Source organism: Cotesia typhae, unplaced genomic scaffold (genome assembly GCF_013202065.1).
Source record: "Cotesia typhae breed Kobodo isofemale line unplaced genomic scaffold, CoteBio_Ctyphae contig_22, whole genome shotgun sequence".
NCBI classification, from domain to species: domain Eukaryota; kingdom Metazoa; phylum Arthropoda; class Insecta; order Hymenoptera; family Braconidae; genus Cotesia; species Cotesia typhae.
In genome coordinates this window covers 4,641,264-4,663,602 of record NW_027423728.1, presented here as the reverse complement: position 1 = coordinate 4,663,602, position 22,339 = coordinate 4,641,264, and the positions used below count along the sequence as shown (strand labels likewise).

The window sequence follows — 22,339 nt, the reverse complement described above, 5'->3', positions numbered from 1 at the left end:
TTATGTTGCCGCTGATAACTGCAAAAAATGGATGTACAGCTTTCCGGGTGAAATTAACTGGATCGAGTGAAAAAAAAAGATTTAATTAAATTCCTAAAATTTAATAAATGTGAAAAAAGTGAATTTAAAAAAAAATTAAAAAAATTTTACCTTATAAAGCTCTATAATTTTTTGTTTGGGTTTTACGAAGGGCTTTAATGGACAATTAAATTTTTTATCAGAACAGAATAGAAAAAAAAATTCATGACAATTCATGACAGACTCATTGAACTAATACAAAAAAAAAACATTCACAGAAAAATGAAAAAATAAATTATTCGAGTCAAAATTATTAAAAACTTTTTTTACATTTCGGCATCTGTATAAATTTAAAAATTTTTGATTTACAAAAATCTAATTATTTTCACTTTGAATTTTATGTAAAGAGTGAAAATGAAACTTTTTTATTTCTTGTCAAATTACGAAAAACATATTATTAAATGAATATAGATGAAATTCAATAAAAAGTCTATATTTCCTAGTATTACCGGTTTGAAATAGAACAACCCAAAAAACGTACTTCCAACCCCAAAAGTTCAAATTGAATATCATGAAAAATAAGAGTAAATAAGCACTCAAAGTTCAAATAACCAAAAACTTGTGTTTGTTATTGAATAATTCCATTTTGAAGTTAAAAGTTGTAAGACTCACTCGATAAACATTCGAGTGTGAAAGAGAGAAGAATTCCTAAGTAAAATTTAACTTATACCCGAAGAAACTTAAGCCATTAGGAGATAAAAAAATACGACATTGGATGTCACTATCTGAACCTTTAAATATAAATATATACTTTATTTAATGTGTACCTCAACATAACTTTTTTGTTTTCGTCGCAAACCACCACAAGGCAATTACAGTTTCCGAAGAAACTTCCAAGTGAGTCTAACTGTCTTCACTTTATTTTCATTTCTGCTCGGATACGAACACTGAGAAATTCTCCGAGTACCGATAGTAAATACGAAAAGACAAGAAAAAAAATTACGAATCGGAGCTGTTTACTTCATTCTCGTATAACAACCACCGGAATATAAACTCTTACGTCGATAACCAACATGTGATTTATGGATACCGATAAATCGACGTACAATTCGTTTTAGTTTTACAATCTGCCTTCTTTTAGTTTTTTATAATGGACCCTCCCACTTTGAAACGGGTTATGCTTTGGTTAAGCGGAAAACAAAAACACCCAAATAACTAACAAAGGGAAATAAAACAATAACAGGAAATGTTGTTTCTACTTTAAATCTTTTTCGATTTTACAATTTTATTTATTTCTGTGCACTAGATTTAGTATTATATATATATATATATATATATATATATATATATATATATATATATATATATATATATATATATATATATATTGAAATAGACGTAATTTGTGAAATATTTTTCCAGGCGGTTTCGTAAAAGATATCGCCCTGCCAAACGTGGAGTATCAAGAGGAATGGGAAAAACAGAAATTGAATAAAAGTTACCTCGAAGAATTGGAAAAGTATGAGGACGAAGTACTTAAAGAGGGATTACAAGTTGAAGAGGAAGGTCTTACTGGTAATTATTTTTAATTTATTAATTACGTACTTTTTATTAAGCTCACTAAGTTGAATTAAGCAGCTCAACTTCTTTTCCTGGTTTATAGAGCCATAAAACTAGTTATACTAATTACTTACATTTCTTACAGAAATTCTACAGTTTCAAAGCGGAAAAGACAAAAGTCAACAACCAGAAACTGTTTTGTCTTTTGAAAAAACAGAACCTGTTGTTGCGGACCGGAATCAATATGATACCAATCCAGAACCGCCTGATTTCGAATTCAAAAGACATGACAAGGGTCAAAATTCTAATCTTGATTTTAGGTATATAAATTAATAATAACAATAATATATTTTAACGAGATAAATGGAGTCAACCTAAATTAATTAATTAAAAGGAAATTATTTCATACTATTTAGCCTTCTCCGTTGTGCAGCAAAATGACTAATAAACCCTTTTAGTCGCACGCAAGCTACTTATATCGATCCCCACTCCTCAAACACGCTCTGTATCCCCACTAGATCTCACTCGGGACCACTCGGGCCAATCTCAGCGGCCGTCGAGCCGCAAAGTGGGGACACTAGTACTCTCTCAGTGACTTTAACTACCTATTTTTCTCTTACTTCATTCAGAAGCTCAATTTAAACGGAAAAAAAAATACTTTCGATCATTTTTATCTCTTCCATATCATCTTTTCACAGTCTTCACAACTTAAAAATTTATATCATTTTTTTTTTGTTAAAAAAAAAAATTGTAGACTAGATCTCGAAGAAAAATCCAAAGACTGGTCACCAAAATTAGGATCAAAGAGCCCTCGAGTACGTCACTCGCACCAAGGCTCCCATGAATCGACTACCAAAGATCCATTTTCAGTGATAACCCTCGAAGAGAGTGACGTAGAATCGAGAAAACGTTTACGTCGGCACCATCGTCGCAGGTAAGCTTTTAATTTACCCAGTTGGTTTAACTCCTAAATTACTAGCCCATTGCTCACTTTGTGATCAAACGATATCGTTAATTAAAGAACATTCGATACCAAATACTCGCTCCCTTCTGCTTTTACTTTTCGATATCACAGTCTTTGACGTTTAATTCTGGAAGTTAATTATTTTTACGTATACGATATTACCCGATTATTCAAAGTTGCCGATTCTAAAACTTTTTAGCTTGTCGCTTGACCTAGTTTCAAGGTTCTCTTCCTAAGAGAAACTGGAGTAAAAGCCGTGATAACAGTAACAATAATAATGAACGTTAAGCGGAGTGTGTTCCGGAAATGGGAATTAAAAATATTTATGTAAGAGTCGATAACATCTAAGGAGTGAATTCACCCTGATAGACGAAGGTGATTGCCAATAGTGGTGTTGACGCACTGAGTTTTATATCTAACACGAGAATAGAGTGTGCATACTCCAACTCTATATCGACCAAGAGGCTGCAAGGTTGGGTACAACCGGTGCCAATAACAATGCCCGTCATCGTAAACCTAAGAAAATGAGCTCTTCGATATACTAGTTCCCGGCTCGGGACATTTTCAGCTCGACCTCTCTATACACAACTGCCAATAACCTGTCAAGCTATTCTATATGCTACACCGGGATAGTTTCAATGATATAAAGTCACGTTCTATTTGATAAGTTCTAGTTTTGGCATTTACATTTTTTATATGAATACTGACTTCGATATTTTCATTACTAATTTATTAAACAAAAATTGCCCGTAAAAAAAATTTTCCAATATGGCCAATTTCCATGTATTGCCTAACTAAGCTATACAAGTTTTTATTGTTCCTAGAAATAGGTACGTCAATTAATACGTTATACAAACAAAAATTAATTTACTGGTTGATTAAACTGAGGATTAATGTCAGATAAGGTCTTAAGATATATGAAAACAAAAATTTCTATTATAAATCTAAATACTCAGAATTTAAGTCTCTAGTAAAGAAAAGATTTAGCGATCATACGCCATCTCTCGAAAATTTTTAATATTATTTTTCATCAAAATATTATATATGAGGATATACGACCTTAAATGATCTAATAGTTTAATAAGTTTAAAAATACAAAAATAAAATGGGACTTTAAAATTTTTGAGTGAGAAAACTTGAAAGGTTTAATTTAACGTGTTAAATTATAAGATGAGTATCATGAGTGTATGGTTAATGCGATATTCTCGATTTATCTCAATAATGTCGGCAAAGAGAGATTCTGTGGAAATGCCAGTTGTGTATAGAGAGGTGATTTATCACGATCGATCATAAAACTACTAGCGCTGAATTGCATATTCAGCATCTTTTATCCACACCATGTCCCATTTCTCATATATTTTTCGCTTTCATCTATATGGAAGAGAAGTTAAAGGATAGAGCGCATTCAACCCTTGGCGGATGAGGGTAATAAGTATGATAGAGAAGAAATTTTTACATAGCGCGCTGTCGACATTAACATAACTTCAGTTTAATCAGGCGAATTATTGTAATAAGTGAGAGATTTTGCTGAAGCCAGTAATTTGATTGAGGTTTTTCACTTTTTTGGTCACTTTCAACAAAAAAAGGTGCATTTAAATATTTGATCATACTAATTTACAAAATTTTTAAAATCAGTTCATTTATTTTAAAAAAATTAATAATCCACAGGATTTTTTCATCAAAAAAATTTGCTCAGTATTTTTGAGAACAATAAATGTCTTTCGTGAAATAAAAGGTCAATTGAATCAGATAAGTTAATTTTTTTTTTTTTTTTAATAAAAATCCAATTATCCCCCGTGTTATTAATACGCAACATTGCGAACAAGCTTTTTGATGCAGCTAACACATGTATATTACCCTTTAACGTTGACATAAATTTATTCAAATGACACAAATAAGTACCCTCAGTGTTTTAATTAAAGCAGAAAATTACGATTACTATCAAGCGGTTATCAAAAACAGATACAAATTAAAATGTATGTCAAGCAGACCTTATGTATATACATATATAGTTAAGTACCAGCCGAAAAACCCATCGTCACGTGCTGCAGTTTCCCGTTTGTATACGTGCTATGAATTGACAATACAAATTTAGCAATTTCAATTTATACCTCAGTTTCCACTTATTCATACTAACAATAATAAACCTAATTACTTGTGCTCCTCCCTTTTTTGTGTATTATTTATTACCTACCGTTATATTCTTCTACCGTATTATATTAATTACACCTGTGTAATTTCAGTAACTTCAGCCTTTACTTGCCTCGGCAATTTCAACCCCATGAAACTTTTTACTTCAATATTCGATTTCTTTCCAAACGCTTAATTACTTAAATACAGGATACTTATTTAATTTTGGGGTGGATAATTTTACCGGTTGGGTTCAAATTACCCCTATTGAAAATTTTTAAACTTCTAAATAATTACTATTTACGCAACCAATTTTGCCCTTAATTAAAGATTTTTCAGACTGTAAATTTATTTAAAAAAATCAGTAATTAGAAAATATTAAAAAAAATTAAAGTAATGATGATAATTAAAAAAAAATCTCATGATAACCCATTTTTAAAAACTCCTCACGTTCTATGTAACTATTAAAAGTTAATGAGGTGTACTGTAAGCATAAACCGGCTCGAATTTAAGCATCAGTATTACCATTCATTAATTAATGTATTAAAATGCTTGGACATGAAATTAATTTATTCATTGATGTATTAATTAATCATCTAACCCATCGAAGCTATAATTTAATATGCACACGAGCAGACGGTGGTAATTAACTCCTGTTTTTTGTTTTAATAAAATTAATTATTTCGAAGATTTTTATTCTAAAAATTATATTGTTTTGTAAAACAGACAATTAATTTCAATTGAATATTATTAATTAATTAAAATTAAGATACAAAAATTATTTCTATTAAAACTCCGGAGGCCGTGATACAATTTGATTATTTTTATTACTTTAGGTAGAAAATTTTGCTATGAATATTATTATTGTTATTTATCACCATAAAACAGATTTTTTATATTTATATTTAATTTTTTCATTTCTTTTTTTTTTTTTTTTTTTTTTTTCATTTCACTGTTGTGGCAGGTGTAACTTATTTTCCCCTTGGATCATAAAAATATCTTTATAGCTGGCATATCATTATTTATTTATTGTATTCTTTTTTATGAGTTTTATTTAATTTTATGATTCTTTCGGCTCATGAAATTGACAATTTTTTTTTTTTTTATAGAAAAAATTGTCAATTTCACTGTACATCTCTTTGAATTTACATTTTCAGACCAAGCAGAAGACGTCACCACTATCGACGAGTGAAAAATCTAGTCCCACGAGATTTAACTGACCGAGATAAAGCCGAAGATAGTGATAATAATAATAAGAATAAGAATAATAATAATGATAGTAATAATAGTAATAATCAGAATAGCAATAATAATAATAATGATAATGATAGTAACGAAAATGTCGAAGATGAGGACGTGTCAGTTCACAACAGGCGTTTACGTGATATCGAGTTCTACAACGAGCACAAAACGAAATTTGAAGCTCGTGAGCGACGAGAGACGTCAGGGGATGCGGAAGTCAAAAGCTCTAGGCAGGTCAGAAGACGACGGGCAGCTACTGCCCGTAAAGAACGAGTCTGGGATCATGGAGTTATTCCCTACGAAATAGACGGGAATTTCTCTGGTGCTCACAAAGCCCTTTTCAAGCAAGCCATGAGACACTGGGAGAACTTCACATGCGTTAAGTTTGTTGAGAGGGTCAGTCGGGAACATCCTAACTACATTGTCTTCACTGAGCGGCCTTGCGGGTAAATTCCCTTCAATAATTTGGTTATTTTGATACATTATTGCACGACTCATGATGCAAAGCATCAGAGGATCGATGCTTTATGATCGAAATATTTTTTTCGCCTCATTTTGGCAACTATTTTTTATTATTATAGCCTTGTTAGTTCATAGAATTAAAATATTTTGCATACCATTGTCAAGATAATTTAATAGAGATTAATTTCATATTTTTCAAAAATTTATTGAAGTACGAAAAAAAATGTCAAAATAGTTCGAAAAATTTTCCTGTCTGTCATGTCAAAATTTTTTTTTTTTTAAATTCTTTGAAAGAATTGTAAGTCACCGAATGCAAAAGGTAAGGTAACTCAGAGTCATTTATTTGCAATTAATAAAATTAAAAAAAAAATCCAAAAGTATACATTTATATATTTTTAAATATTTTTCGGCAACAATCAATTTTGAATGTCAAGTTTTTGGAGGAGTTTTGAATAGTTAATTGGTTCTATAAATTTTTTCCCTGACATTTGTCTATTAAATAATTGGTAATTGATCTTATGATAGCAAAATTATTTAAAAAATACCGAAATTATATATTTTAATTAAAAATACAAAAAAATCATCAAGCCAAAGTCTTTTTATTAATAATATAACTCTCGACAGACAGACACGTAATGACTGCAGATTATTTTTATTAAAAATCATTTTTTTGAACTGTAACAATAATGATATTAATAATAGTTGACAAGTAGTAAAGTAAGGCAAAGAGTAAAAATAAAGGAAAAAGTAACAAAAAAGTGAAATTGATTTAGATGCTGCTCCTTCGTGGGTAAACGAGGTAATGGACCGCAAGCCATTAGTATCGGAAAGAATTGCGATAAATTCGGTATCGTAGTTCATGAATTAGGTCATGTAGTTGGGTTCTGGCACGAGCACACGCGACCAGACCGCGATCGTCACGTACAGATCATTAGGGATAACATCATGGCCGGTGAGTATAATAATCCATTTCCTATTTTCATCCTCTGCTTCTCTCTCCATATACAATACGCCTGCCGAGCCTGTCGTACCTCATAAACATAATCATATACTCTACTCTATATCCAGCACATATAAGCACATTGTCTCTCAATAACATTCAATCATCAATTACCTGCCAATACTCCACAGTTAATCTGTAGTATTATTATTATTACAATTACTATTATTAGTAATATCAGTGAGCAGTCCGTATTCTGGCTCCGAACAATCCTATATATTCTATTTATGTTATTGTTAATTAATTATCAATCGTTTGTCATCATTATAATAATAATATTGATATCAATATAATTTTATTGCATATAGAATAAAATTCTCAACGCAATTGTGTTCAAATTTGAGCGTTTATGTAATCAAACTTTCATGTATATTTTTATACGTACAATTTTTTTGAGTATTGCCACTGTAAATTTATTATTGTTGCTCATAGTAATTAATAATAAATAATACCAATTAACATAACATTTTTTATGAAGATGAGTAATGATTGTTTTTTAAATGCCAAGCGAAAAAAAATATTTATTAACTATATTCATCCCAAATAAATGTTTATTAAATGTTTAAAAATATTTATTAAAATTTAATAAATTAAATTATTAATAATCAACGAATCTTTCTAATATCAATGTACTTTCTCTGGTTTCGGGTGAATTAAAAAAAATAACTTATTGATTTAAATCCAAATTATATTATTTATAAAAATGATAAATAAATAAGCCAAAATATTTTTAGTTCATTGAATATTTGGAACTTTAAATGAATAAATGTATAATAACACAGAAAACTATTTAAATAACTTTCTCAGTTTAAAAACAACCGCGGTGGGTAAGTTCTAAAAAGTTTAATTAGCTGACTACTGAGAGTTTGATGCTTGATGAATAAATAACATTTTTATTTTTTAATGAATTTCCTCTCAGTAAAAGTTTTGTTAAGTTAATAAAATATTAAACCCCATCGTAAATAATTTTTTTCAAGCACAAAATATCAAACATTATTTGGACGTCAAAACTAGTAGTTAGCTAGTAGTCCGCTCCGGCTCCGCACGGATATTTAACAAAAATTTCAAAATTAATTATAATATGATATAGCTTATGTCACCCGGGGATAGAGTAGCTTCCCAACAGTGAAAGAATTTTTCAAATTGGTTCAGTAATTTCGGAGCCTATTCAATGTAAACAAACGAACAATCAAATCTTTCCTCTTTATGATATCAGTACATAGATTACAAGATTTTATTAATAAAAATAATTTTGAACAGGTCAAGAGTATAATTTCAACAAATTGACAAACGAAGAAGTGGACTCTCTTGGTTTACCATACGACTATGACTCAATAATGCACTACGCAAAAAATACATTTTCAAAGGGAACGTATCTTGATACAATATTACCAATCGAGAACACCGGAAAAAAACGACCGGAAATTGGTCAAAGGATACGACTTAGCGAGGGAGATATTGCACAAACGAATCTTCTGTACAAATGCCCAAGTATTTATCGATCTATATCAATATACAAATAATTAAAAAAAATAAAAAAACATTTTTTTTTTTTTTAACTTCCCACAATTATTTTTGTAACAATTGAAAAAAAGATTCTTGCAGTAAAATAATTTTTCTTGCTAAAGTTATTGTCGTCTGTTGCAGAATGTGGGAGAACTTTTCAAGATAATAGCGGTACATTTGGATCATCAACTCACCCTAATAGCTCGCCCTCGGTGGAGGGCGAGCGTTGTGAATGGCGCATTACTGCGACACATGGAGAACGAATAGTACTGAATATAACATCACTGGATATTTACAAGAGCGATTACTGTAAAGCTGATTATTTGGAAATACGTGATGGTTACTGGCACAAAAGCCCTGTTTTGGGTAAAATACATTTTATTATACATTCATATTATGCTAGATATAATATTAATGCACCTATTGTTCACTAATAAGCTTTTCAATCGCTTTTATCATCATATCAGACTATATAAAAAAATTCTTTTATGGAGAAATCAAAATTTTGATTTGAATATTTAAAATACAAAAGAAAAACTATATAATAAATTTATGCAGAAAATTGTATACTTAACTAGTTGTTATTCGCCCGCTTCGCTGGGCATTTTATAGAATTGTATTTTTAGATTTAAACTTGAAATTTAATTAGAGTATTGTTTTGACTTTCACAAATTCCAAATTTCATCGAATTAGCATATACCTTTTATCCATGTAATTATTCCAGCTAATATTCATTGTAACTTTCAATGTGCAATCATTATAATGTTTGCGTGGCTTTTTTTCAAAGATGAATAATAATTGACACGAAGAAAAAAATTTGAAATGAGAATTTGGAGCCTATAGGAGCTATAGCTTGGAAATTAAAAAATTTAAATGTTAACACCCGCCTTCGCAAACCCCTGTGAGGTGAGCTATCATAAAATTTGCCCATCGACTTTTTCTACATCTCTTACAGAAGATTCCTACCAAATTTGGAGTCGACAGGAGCTATAGTTTTAAAAACGGGAATTTTTCATTATTAACGCCCCCGCAATCCTCTTTGGGGTAGAATATCGTAAAATTCATTCATAAATTATTTTTCATCATTTACAGAAAATTCCTACAAAATTTGGAGTCTGTAGGGGTTATAGCTTGAAAATTAAAAATTTTGATTGTTAATATCCACCCCCGCAACCCTCTGTGAGGTGAGATATCGTAAAATTCGGTTATAGATTATTTCTACATCTCTTACAGAAGATTCCTACCAAATTTAGAGTCGATAGGAGCTATAGCTTGAAAATTAAAAATTTTCATTGTTAAAAGCCACCCCCGCAACCCCTGTGGGGTGAGATATCGTAAAATTCGTTCATAAATTATTTTTACATCATTTACAGAAGATTTCTACCAAATTTAGAGGCGATAGGACCTTTAGCTTGGAAATTAAAAATTTTCATTGTTCAAAGTCACCCCCGCAGCCCCCATGGGGGAATATCGTGAAATTCATTCATAGATTATTTCTACATCTCCTACAGAAGATTCCTACCAAATTTGGTGTCGATAGGAGCTATAGTTTAAAAACGGGAATTTTTCATTGTTAACGCCCCCGCAACCCCCCTTGTGGGTGGAATTCCGTAAAATCCGTTCTTAGCTGATCTCTACTCGGCGAAAGGAATATTCCTACCAAATTTCAAGTTTCTAGGTTTGATGGTTCCCGAGATATCGTGATGAGTGACTATATAGATAGGAATCTCTTATATATATATAGATAAAAAATTTTACTATATCGCTCGTAATTTTAACGGAGTTTGATTTAAAGTTAAAATTGAGAACATTTATAAACAAGCAAATTTTAAAAGTTCTATTTTTTTGTAAAGTTTTATTCGAAATTAAAAGGGTAAGTAAAATCATTTTCAGGTATCTTTATTCTGTTTTAATTATGAAAAAATTTTCGCTTTCAATACTCACGTCAATGGCAACTGACCACATTAACTTTAGAATTTAGAAAATTAGGATTTTCTAACTAAACTCACATAATTAAAACTCAGGTTAATTAGTATGCAAGACTTTTATTGTATTATGCAACAGATTCCAATAAAATCATAGTAAAAAAAAAAAAAAAACTATAAAAATACATTTCTACCTACACCAAAAACTTAAAAAATCACAAATAAAAATTTCCAGGTCGTTTTTGCGGAAGCGGTAAAATCCACGAGCCGATAATTTCAAGCGGGAGCCGCATGTTAGTAACTTACGTGCGAACAAGTCTCGAGAACGGTTACCGCGGTTTCGGAGCAAATTATGAAGCAGTTTGCGGCGGTAACGTTACTTTGGAGACTGTTGGACACTTGGAGTCACCAAACTACCCAGAGGAATATCAATCGAGCAAGGAATGCGTGTGGCGACTGACAGTACCCCAGGACTATCAAGTTGCCCTAAAGTTTCAATCATTCGAAATAGAGAATCACGACAATTGCGTTTATGACTACGTTGAAGTTAGAGACGGGCACACTTCCGATTCCCCGCTCATCGGACTTTATTGTGGATACAAAGCCCCACCGGATCTTCGTTCCACCGGTAACAAACTTTTTGTTAAGTTCGTTAGCGATGGCTCTGTACAAAAGGCTGGATTTTCTGCAACTGTCATGAAAGGTGCTTCATTTATTTTACAATTATCAATATTATTATTATTGTTAATTTGTAATGTTTTTTTTTTCGTGTCATCTTCAATATTTATTGGGAATTTTTTAGAATTTGATGAATGCGCGATGACCGATCACGGATGCGAGCACGAATGCCTCAATACTTTAGGTGGATACGAATGTTCCTGTAAAATTGGATACGAGTTACACTCAGACGGAAAACATTGTGAAGGTATTGAATTTATTTAACCAATTTTTAAATAATCTATTAATCGAATTATCAATTTCAGACGCTTGCGGGGGAGTTTTTGACGCTAGCAATGGAACAATAACCAGCCCTTCATTTCCTGAGACCTACCCGGGCAACAAAAATTGTATTTGGGAAATAATAGCACCCTTACACTACAGAATAACTCTAAACTTCACCCACTTTGACTTAGAGGGGAACAGAATGTACCAGCAGGAGTGCGACTACGATTTTGTAGAAGTCTCCAGCAAATTGGGGGATGATATTCTAAAGAAGCACGGAATTTTCTGTGGCTCTAAGATCCCTACGCCGATTATTTCCGAAGGCAATGCCATGAGAATCGCCTTTACATCTGACAAAAAGTTAGTTTTTACAGATTAGTTATTTTTTTTAAAAAGTAATGATTTGATTTTGAATTATGTGGATTTTCTGAATTTTAGCATTCAAAAATCTGGATTTGCGGCTGTCTTTTTTACCGATATGGACGAGTGTGTTAACAATAATGGCGGGTGTCAGCACGAGTGTCACAATACTATTGGCTCATATGAGTGCTCTTGTCACAATGGGTTCAAGCTCCAGGAGAACGGGCATGATTGCAAAGAAGGAGGGTGCAAGTACGAGATCTTGAGTCCTGTTGGGACAATAACTTCCCCGAATTATCCCGATTATTATCCCTCGAGAAGAGACTGCGTTTGGCATTTCACGACGACTCCTGGTCATCGAATTAAATTGGTAATTGGTCACGATATTTTGAATAATTCTATATTCACTGACAGGATTTTTTTTTTTTAATATTTAAAGAGCTTTCTCAACCTAAACTTCAAAAGCTAAATTTTTAGTATCAGTGATTTAATAAATATTTATTAATAGTCAACAAATCTCAAAGGTGTTTTTTTGTATTACATCTAGATCTCTTTTAATTCTTGACTAAAATTAAAAACTCAAATACGGTATTAAAGCTTAAGCTCGCCGCATTTGACAAAAAATATGCAAAAATTGAAAAAAAAAAAAATCTGTAGTACTTTCAACTAGGAGTGTGTTAACGCAACGAGCAGAGAGTGTGTGCTAACACACGAGTGTCAAAAGTCTTATCTACTAAGTTCATACATAAATAAACGTAATGACTATAATATTTTACAAAATCGCTATAAAAAATGAATGGTCATATTGTAACTGGAATATTTTTTTACAATTATTTCCATAATTATAAAATATAACATCTCTAATAGATCTTCAAGGTCTTCGAAATGGAATCCCATCAAGAGTGTGCTTACGATTACATCGCCATCTACGACGGTGACTCACCAGACAGCCATACCCTTGGGAGATTTTGTGGAACTAAAATACCTCATCCAATAATTGCAACGAGTAATCAAATGTTTATGGTATTCAAAAGTGATATGTCAGTACAAAGAAAAGGATTTTTAGCTTCTCATACAACAGGTATTTACTCTCATAATTTATAATCTAAAATCACCTAATTTACATACACAATTACTAATTATGAGATTGTACTTACTCAAAAACAGCATGCGGAGGCCACCTGATGGCGACGAGTGAAGTTAAATATATTTACTCTCACGTGAGATACGGAACTCACAACTACGATCATCGTACAGACTGTGATTGGACTATTGAAGCGCCGATTGGAAAAAATGTACACTTATCATTTTTGTCATTTCAATTAGAGTATGAAGAAGATTGCGCTTATGATTTCGTCGAAATTTACTCTGGATTAGACGCTTCCAGTCCGAGTTATGGAAAATTTTGTGACTCAGTAAGTGTTTTTCAGACTTTTTATTTTCTTTGAATCAAAGAGATGTTGTTAATTGATTTTTCTTTGTTCATTTTTTGCAGAATATTACGGACATAGTATCGATGAACGAAGCTCTGTTGATAAGATTCCGTTCTGACGATACTGTGTCAAACAAAGGATTTACAGCGGCCTACGTGGCAGTAGATCGCCAAGACAGCGATGAAAACCTCGGTGGAATCGACGAGGAAGACAATTTCTGATCTTCAATGGGGCTCGGGAATTCCCTTGAGCCTCGAGAACGTGACAATAGCGCTAGCCGTTTACAAGCGGCAAGTCGACGCACTAAAACCAATCAAATTTCGCCGTCAGTAACTTATCAGCGGCGTGCATTTCAAGATTTTTTGAATTTACAAAATTCAAATCAAGATAATAACAATAATAATAATAATAATAATAATAATAATAATAATAATAATAATAATAATAATAATAATAATAATAATAATAATAATAATAATAAGTATAGAGTTAATGGCAATAGATCTCGACGTGGAAAATTAAACGGCTTTACTTCGATGGTGAGAGACAATTATCGACCGCGCAACAGACGGAAAAAAAACCGAACTAATCATTAAGATTTATTTGTTATAAAATTCAATGTTTTTCATTTCATTCATAGGCCGTAAGTGTGCCATATTACGTAATTGTAATGTTTTGTTAGAGGATTTTTGAGAAAAAATTAAGAAGCACAAGTGGCAGAAATTTTTATTAGAAGTAAAATTATTGAAATACGTTAATAATCACTGCCTCATTCGCGGTCATTTTTTTAAATGATTACTTTTTCGTATAAAGTAAATTGTAAAAGTTAAAATTCTTTAATAATAATTATTATTAAAATAATAATAAAGTACACAAATAAAAATGTTTATTGTAGATTTTTTCTGTAAATAGATAGTAATGAGTTAATACGTAGTTCGATTCACGCCGTACTATTTTATAATAAAAAAAAAACGTACATTAATGACGATATTAAATACTTACTTGAATTTAATTCAAAAGAATTATATATCATATGTAAAATTAAATATATATTGAATTAATGAATAAAAAAATAATTTTAATGAAAATTGTTGGCTTTTTTGTTATTCTGAAAAAAAAAAAATAGATTTTCTTTTAGATATAATGGAAATTAAATTTTTATGCTTTATAAATTCTATTTTGAACAAATAAAATAATTATTTTTGAGTGTCATTAAAAGCTAATTCTATTTTCTAATCTTATATTTAATAGATTTAATTGTTCTCAATTAAATATAATTGAATTTAAGAAATTAATTTTTTTTTTCATTTAATAAATTCTTCAAAACAATTAATCAATATCCGTGTTTTGACGTTCGAAGTAGTGCTCTATTATTTTCGATTTTTAAATGTAGAGAAGTTAAATAAAAGTGCATGAACCCATTTAAAAATTAAAAAAAAAATAATTTTTGTTTATTAAAAATAAAAAGATTAATAAAAAAAATTCAAATTTTCAAAATGCTTAAAGTATACTGAGATAGAAGAAATTTATCACCCAATGAAAATTGTGGGGAATAAAGTAAAAAAATCGGTAGCCATTAAGGACAAAAATCAACTTTGGGAATTTGGAATTATTCCTTATAAAATTGAAAATATTTTCAATGAATCACAGCGTAAAACAATTAAGCTTGGGATGAAAATTTGGGAAGAGTCAACTTGCATCGAATTCGTCGAAAAAAATCCTCAAGTTCATCATGATTATGTCGCCATAACTAAATTGGACTGCGGGTAATCAGTCAATCATTCTTACTGTACTCTATAGAAAAATTTCTTCTAATCCGGACAATACTCGATTTAATTAATTATTAATAATAAAATACCAGTTGCTGTTACATGGCAAACGATCCTAGAAACAAGGGCCGCTCCAAAATAAGCTTAAATGATGGCTGCGATGAAATTTCGATATTTCTTCACGAACTGGGACACGTTTTGGGGCTTCACCACGAGCATGAGCACCCAGATCGCGATCAGTATGTCTTCATCAAAGAGTATAACGTCGAGCGAGGTATGTTGGTAAATGAATTATGGAGTTATAAAAAATTAGGTTCATTTTCAACATGAAAATGAAGTTAGCCGACACTTCAAAATTTTTAGAAATTTTTTATTGAAAAAATTTTAATTAAACAATTTAAAAAAAAATGTCACATGTAAAAAACTTGAAAAACTGTAAGTGCAATTTTTTAAAAATATCTTTTTAGTTGTAATTTGATTAATAAAAAAAATCAAAAATTTTTAGACGTTTGCTAACTTCTGTGTCATTTTTTAACGCAGGATATCGGCAAGAATTTGGCAAGTTTTCGTACAGTGAAGTAGATACTCTAAACAGGCCCTATGATTACTGGTCCATCATGCATTATCCGGAAGACGTATTCGCGCGTAGTAAATATGTAAAAACAATAGTTCCAATACAATACATTAATGGAACAAAACCAAGAATCGGTAACCAAGTAAGACTTAGCGACGGTGATATATCGGCTGTGAATAAACTCTATAAATGTTCTGGTAAGTTTATTGATAAAATTTTTTTAAGGGATGTAAAAAGATTTTCTTTCATGTTTAGAAACAGAAAGAAATTACCTGTAAAAATTATTACATCAATTGTGATGTAAAATTTGCATTTTAGAAAATTTTAAAAATTCTTTTTAATTTCTTGAAAATAAAAAAAAAATTTTTCTTCTCCTAATTCCTATAAAAAAACGTTCAAGTAGATGTTCAATAATTTTTTTCTCAAGCCCTGTATAAGATAATAAAATGATTTTTTTAAACTGCTTTAAAAAAAAATTTTTCTGCCGTTTCGTTTGGTATAGTTTTTCCGAAAGTTATGAATGATAATCAAAGTATCCTAAATTGTGAGTGGAGAATTCCGGTATCGAGTGGAGGCAAAGTAGCTTAAAAATTCTATCGTTAAACATTCCGGAAAGCCCTGGTTGCATGACAGATTATCTTGAAATTCGAAAAGGTTTCTCGGACAGAGGCGATATTTTAGGCAAGTTTTTATTTTCTTTTAACAGATTAGCATCAATTTCTTTCCGCTAATATTGATTCCTTCTCCAGGTCGTTACTGCGGAAATTACACTAATCTTCTACTGATTAATGAAGACATGACAGTGAAATACGTCAGAACACAAATACCAAATACCATTATAAGCAACGATCCTATTACCCTCCAGTCACCGAATTTTCCAAGCAATTATCATTTTTTTCTTTTATTCATAAGCGACAACGCTTATGAAAGTGTCGGCTTTTCAGCAACAATTACTACGGTATCGATAGAAAATTGAAATAATAAACGAACGATACTCCAGTGAATTTAATTAATTTTTGACATAGTCGTCATCGAAAATTTTTAAACTTTTTCGCATGTATACATATGGTTGAATAAAAAATTATACAGTTATGTAAAAATTTTATCAATTACTTGCTAACGTGTTCATACACCGTAAAAAAAAAATTAACTTGAATCGAGAGAAAAATTTTTGAATTAAGTAAAATTAACTTGAATCAAGAGAAAAATTTTTGAATTAAGCAAAATTTATTTGAACAAAGAAAAATTTCTTAATTTACGAATTTTTCTACTCTAATGAAGACGATAACATTCTTTAGAAATTTCTTGATTTAAAAAAATTTCTTTTATGTAAGCAGATTAAAAAATTTTGGACAAATTCAATTTTTAACTTCTTGCTATGAAAATACATGATTTTAAAAAATTCAAAAAGTTATTGTTTATTTGTTTATTTTCTGAAAGCGCGAGAGGGCAAAAACGGAAATGCGCCTCTTATTGGAACTTATTGGAGTTTACCTCATGTTTTTGAGGTTTATTAATTTTATAAAAACTCAAAAATTAAACCACTTTTATATTATCAAATAATCCATGCTTAGACAAACAATCATATATTTCGTTCGGCATATTTACGGGCATCTGTAACTCCCCATTTTTTAAATATCTGCAGAAATAGCGAAAACACAGAAGACAAAAATTGTAGTACAAAATATCATTGTATGGAAACTAATTCTGTCGCCGAAACTATGACAGCTGTTTGACGGATTTTCATCATCTAGCTTTTAAAAAATCATAAATCATAATTAAAAATAAATGGAAAACCTTACAAAAAATACGTTATAAAAATTAAATAAAGTTAAAAATAATTTCAATATCCTGCTTCCATCATTGAAAATTATTAATGTCTATTTTTGAGCTCACCTATAAATTTTTATGTTTTTCAGCTATAAACATTTTTACTATATAACCGCGAAGTCATTTATACTCATTTATTAATAAAACTTCCGTTTATTCATTTTTGGTAGTTGTAACAGCGACAAATGATAATATTTTTAATAAAAATTTGGAAAAAAAATCTAAATAAAAACTCAAAACATGAAATTGACACTATGGATTATTTTCTGTGTCATTAAAATATTATTTACTGTATTAATGACAAACTCGTTTGTTTTATCACTGTTTCAGTCGAGAGACAATGAGACTCACCAGACGGAAAGTTTAGAATTGAATGATAAATTCAACAGATCCAAGAAATCTGTTGTTCTAAAAGATACTGAATTTCTATGGGACGATGGAATCATTCCTTACGAATTTGAAGATGTATACACCGGACCTCAGCGCAGATTAATTTTACAAGCAATGAGACATTGGGAAGAGGCTAGTTGTATCACATTTGTCAAAAGGAATGAGAAATTACACCGTAGTTACCTATTCTTCACTAAAATAAACTGTAGGTGAGTCCCAAACTTTGTAAGTTTATTAAGTATAACAATTATTAATTAATTGCGATACTCAAATTATTAGATGCTGTTCGGTTATCGGTAGAGTAAATAACGGGAAGGGCATTATTTCTATAGATGATGATTGCGGTCAATTTGGAACAATACTTCACGAATTGGGACATGCAATAGGATTCTTTCATGAACATGAACATCCAGATCGCGATTTATATGTTAAAATCAACTTTGAAAATATAAAAGATGGTAAGATAAGAGTACTTTTTAAATCATTTTTTTACTTCTCGTACAAACGAAGCATTTATGAATTTATTATTACTCATTATAGACGATAACTACTTATTTACTAAATTAGACTTAGAAAGTGTTAGCACTTTAGATCAACCTTATAATTACGATTCAATTATGCACTATTCTTCATTTTCGAGTTCAAAGGGGTCAGGCAAGAAGACGATTGTTCCACTGCGAAAAATTAATGGAACAAATCCAGACATCGGCCAGAGAATCAAACTCAGTGAAGGCGACATTTCGGCTGCTAATTTGTTGTACAAATGTTCCAGTAAGCATTTTTATAAAATTTTGATAGAAAAAATAGATTTTTTATCGATTTTAGTGTTAGACAAACTTTTTATTTTGATGAAAACTTGGATCATTTCTCTCCTGTTCATTTCGAGTAAGGTACCGGTGGGTAATAAGGTCTAACTAAGGGAGATATTGAAAAAAATCAAAAATATTGCATTTAACCATAAACAAACACAAAATTAAATTTTTTCAAAAACCTTGCGAATAGGCCTCATTTTACAGCGATAGGATAATAAGGCCTGCGGGTTATACATACTGGAAATAGTTATACTATACTTGATAAAATTGGTATTAGAGATCAATCATCACTTAAATTGAGCAACAATACTTTTTAAGATGTTGATAAAAATTAGAACAATGATTTTAAATTACTAAATATAAAATTATAAAAAATGTTTACCATTTACTTAAGTCGTCTTTTAGGATTTTTTCTGCGCTACTTTAGCATATGACAGATGATGAAATATAGAAGATAAGGAACGTTGTATCGGGACTCTATAAACTTGTAGCGACATTTCTATGCTAGACGCTTCTACTAGAGAAGTCTTTCGCGGAAGTGGTTATTTTAAATAGCATTTCTATAACTTAGGCCTTATTACCCTGACCCGTACAAAAAAAATTCTAATTCAAATTGAATTTAAGATTGAAATTCATATTTTGACACAAATATGAATTAGTTTTGAGATCAATCCAAATTTGAAATTGATTTGTTAATAGAAATTAGCACGCCTGTAGAAATTTCGATCCTACTTTAGAATTTTAATAAAGACTTAAGAATAATTTATAGATAAAATTTATCACGCGGGTACCTTATACATTTTATTATAGTATTTTTTTTTCTTCACTTTAGAGTTATAGTTTTAATTTTGAGTTATAATTTTGAATTTTCCAAACTTTCTATTTTTTATCTGGGGCTCAGTACTTTTATCGTAAAAATCTTATAACATAGAATAATAATAATCGAGTTACTTCTTACAGAATGTAGTAAAACATTCTCAAGTCCAAGCGGAATTTTAATTCAAAATAATTCAATGACAACTTACAATAACTGTCGATGGACAATCAGAGCTGCTGCAGGCGAACAAATCAAACTTGATATTAAGTCATTAGATATTTATAACAGCACTGACTGCATCAATGAATTTTTAGAAATTAAAAGTGACTACCAGGAAAATGGGATTGTTATAGGTACGAAAAAAATTTTTGCGACTAAAAACAGTATTAACTATTTGTAATAAATTTAGGTCTCCATTGTGGAAGGTTGGATGCTGTTCGTATAATTGGCAGTAATTGGTTAACGGTAACATTCGCTGGAATTAAATCTAAAGAGAGTAGTCTGGGTTTTTCAATTCAATATCAGAGCTTATGCGGTGGTTATATTCAATTAAAGAGTAATGAAACTTATTATTTAGAATCTCCAAACTATCCAGATAATTATAAACCCTATAAACAGTGCGAATGGTATATTACTGCTCCTTACAAGCATTATTTGTTGATTAAATTTGATTATTTTGAGCTCGAAGATTCCAAAATGTGTAAAAATGATTTTCTGGAAGCACGAGAGGGCAGAAACGAAAATGCGCCTCTTATTGGGACTTATTGCGGCAGAAAAGAAAATTTTAAAATAGCTTCTCTGATGAGAAAAGTTTATCTCATGTTTTTTAGTAATGAGTCAAAACAAGCGGGAGGCTTTTCTGCTGCTATTTCTGCAGTACCTATATAAACTATTTTATCAATTAATCAATTTTGTAAGAACTTGAAAAATAAAACCACTTCAATTTAATTATAAATACACTGAAAAAAAAAATTCTTGACTGAAGTGTAAATTTTCTTGGATCAAGAAAATATCAAAGAAGATTGAAAATTTCTTGAATTAAGTCAAAGTTTCTTGAGCCAAGAAAATTTCTTCTTGCTCCAAAATAACTTTTGTTTTCCTTAATTGATCATTACTTTTTTTTACGACAAGAACTTCTTGCTTAAAAAATTATAACTATCAATTATTTGATAATAGTTTTTTGACGAATTTTCTTCATTTAGCTTTTAAAAAGTCATAAATAAAAATTATAAATAAGCTTTCAGTAAAAAAAAATTTAAACACTTTACAAAAAAAACTTTATAACGAATAAAACAATTTTAAAAACAACATTGATATCCTATTTTCATCTCCCAAAAGTTATTAATACCTGTCGTCAAGCTATTTAATGATAAATTTTTATGTTTCTGAGTTATAATGATATCTTATTAGAATAATTTACGACATTCTCAGTTCTACTCTTTTTCAGTGGTCACAGTAGCGACAAAAAAAAATTTTTTCATTGATAGTTTAAAATAAAGTTTTAAATCACCTGTTTAAAACAGTCGCAAACAATTTTTAATAAAAAAAAAAAAAATAAATAAATTATGAAATTGATACCATAGATTATTTTCTGTGTCATTCAAATACTATTTACTGCATTATTGACAAATTCTTATGTTTTGCCGTCTGATAATGAGACTCAACTAGAGGAAAATTGTGAACTGAATGAGGAATTTAACAGATCCAAAAAAGCGGTAGTTCTAAAAGATCCTAAATTTTTGTGGAACAATGGAATCATTCCTTACGAATTTAAAGATGTATACACCGGACCTCAGCGCAGATTAATTTTACAAGCAATGAGACGTTGGGAAGAATATACTTGTATCAAATTTATCAAAAGAAAAAAAAAAGTTCACGATAGTTATTTGTTTTTCACTAAAATAAACTGTGGATAAGTCACAAATTTTGTAATTTTAGTAAGTACTACCGCTCCGCTGGGCACGTTATAGAATTGTAGTTTTAGATCTAGACTTGAAATTCAATTGGAGTATTATTTTGACTTGCACAGGTTCCACATTTCATCGAATCGGAAGTAGAATTTATTGAAATCCGTATTGAGAAGATCTTTACATGACAAACAAAAGATCCTTACCAAATTTGCAACTTTTTGAAGCTATATTTTAAAAATTAAGATTTTTTATTGTTAACACCCACCCCCGCGATCTTTATTGGAGATGATTCGGTGTAAAATCCGTTCTTAGATCATTTTTTTATCACATGTAGACGACTCCTATTAAATTTGAAGTCTATAGGAGCTGTAGCTTGAAAATTAAAAATTTTCATTGTTAATACCTACCCCCGCAACCCTCTGTGGGGCGAGATATCGTAAAATTCATTGATAGATTATTTCTACATCTCTTACAGAAGATTCCTACCAAATTTGAAGTCGATAGAAGTTATAGTTTAAAAACGGGAATTTTTCATTGTTAACGCCCCCGCAACCCCCCTTGTGGGTGGAATTTCGTAAAATCCGTTCTTAGCTGACCTCTACTCGGCGAAAGGAATATTCCAGCCAAATTTCAAGTCTCTAGGTCTTATAATTCCAGAGATATTGTGATGAGTGATTATATCTATAGAAAGTCTC

General features: G+C 30.3%; 2 protein-coding genes across 2 annotated transcripts in view; both read left to right on the top strand.

Moving 5' to 3' along the window:
* The window catches only part of Tok (tolloid-like protein 1 tolkin), a 34,264-nt gene extending 19,649 nt beyond the window's left edge, over positions 1-14,615 (top strand). The window contains exons 2-15 of the mRNA XM_074237602.1: positions 1,441-1,593; positions 1,724-1,898; positions 2,333-2,512; positions 5,830-6,360; positions 7,150-7,328; positions 8,637-8,867; positions 9,024-9,248; positions 11,043-11,510; positions 11,610-11,732; positions 11,791-12,109; positions 12,188-12,479; positions 12,977-13,190; positions 13,277-13,524; positions 13,605-14,615. Of these exons, the coding sequence (XP_074093703.1) occupies positions 1,441-1,593; positions 1,724-1,898; positions 2,333-2,512; positions 5,830-6,360; positions 7,150-7,328; positions 8,637-8,867; positions 9,024-9,248; positions 11,043-11,510; positions 11,610-11,732; positions 11,791-12,109; positions 12,188-12,479; positions 12,977-13,190; positions 13,277-13,524; positions 13,605-13,763 (3,497 nt within the window). The 3' untranslated portion in view covers positions 13,764-14,615. The remainder of the gene's footprint in view (positions 1-1,440; positions 1,594-1,723; positions 1,899-2,332; positions 2,513-5,829; positions 6,361-7,149; positions 7,329-8,636; positions 8,868-9,023; positions 9,249-11,042; positions 11,511-11,609; positions 11,733-11,790; positions 12,110-12,187; positions 12,480-12,976; positions 13,191-13,276; positions 13,525-13,604) is intronic.
* A 587-nt stretch (positions 14,616-15,202) lies between these two features.
* On the top strand, positions 15,203-20,812 carry LOC141524088 (protein tolkin-like). Its single transcript, XM_074237740.1, has 8 exons — positions 15,203-15,585; positions 15,852-16,082; positions 16,635-16,843; positions 18,046-18,314; positions 18,385-18,563; positions 18,646-18,876; positions 19,878-20,087; positions 20,144-20,812. Exons 1-8 carry the CDS (start codon positions 15,414-15,416, stop codon positions 20,620-20,622), a joined length of 1,980 nt encoding a protein of 659 aa, XP_074093841.1. The 5' UTR covers positions 15,203-15,413; the 3' UTR covers positions 20,623-20,812.
* Positions 20,813-22,339: the final 1,527 nt, after the last annotated feature.

Bases quoted from the DNA above. Each gene is read 5' to 3' on its own strand.
- LOC141524088 (XM_074237740.1), top strand. From the start codon at position 15,414: ATGGCAAACGATCCTAGAAACAAGGGCCGCTCCAAAATAAGCTTAAAT. The intron at 15,586-15,851 runs GTATGTTGGTAA...TTTTTAACGCAG, and splicing joins AGAGTATAACGTCGAGCGAG to GATATCGGCAAGAATTTGGC. The intron at 16,844-18,045 runs GTATCGATAGAA...TCACTGTTTCAG, and splicing joins TTTCAGCAACAATTACTACG to TCGAGAGACAATGAGACTCA.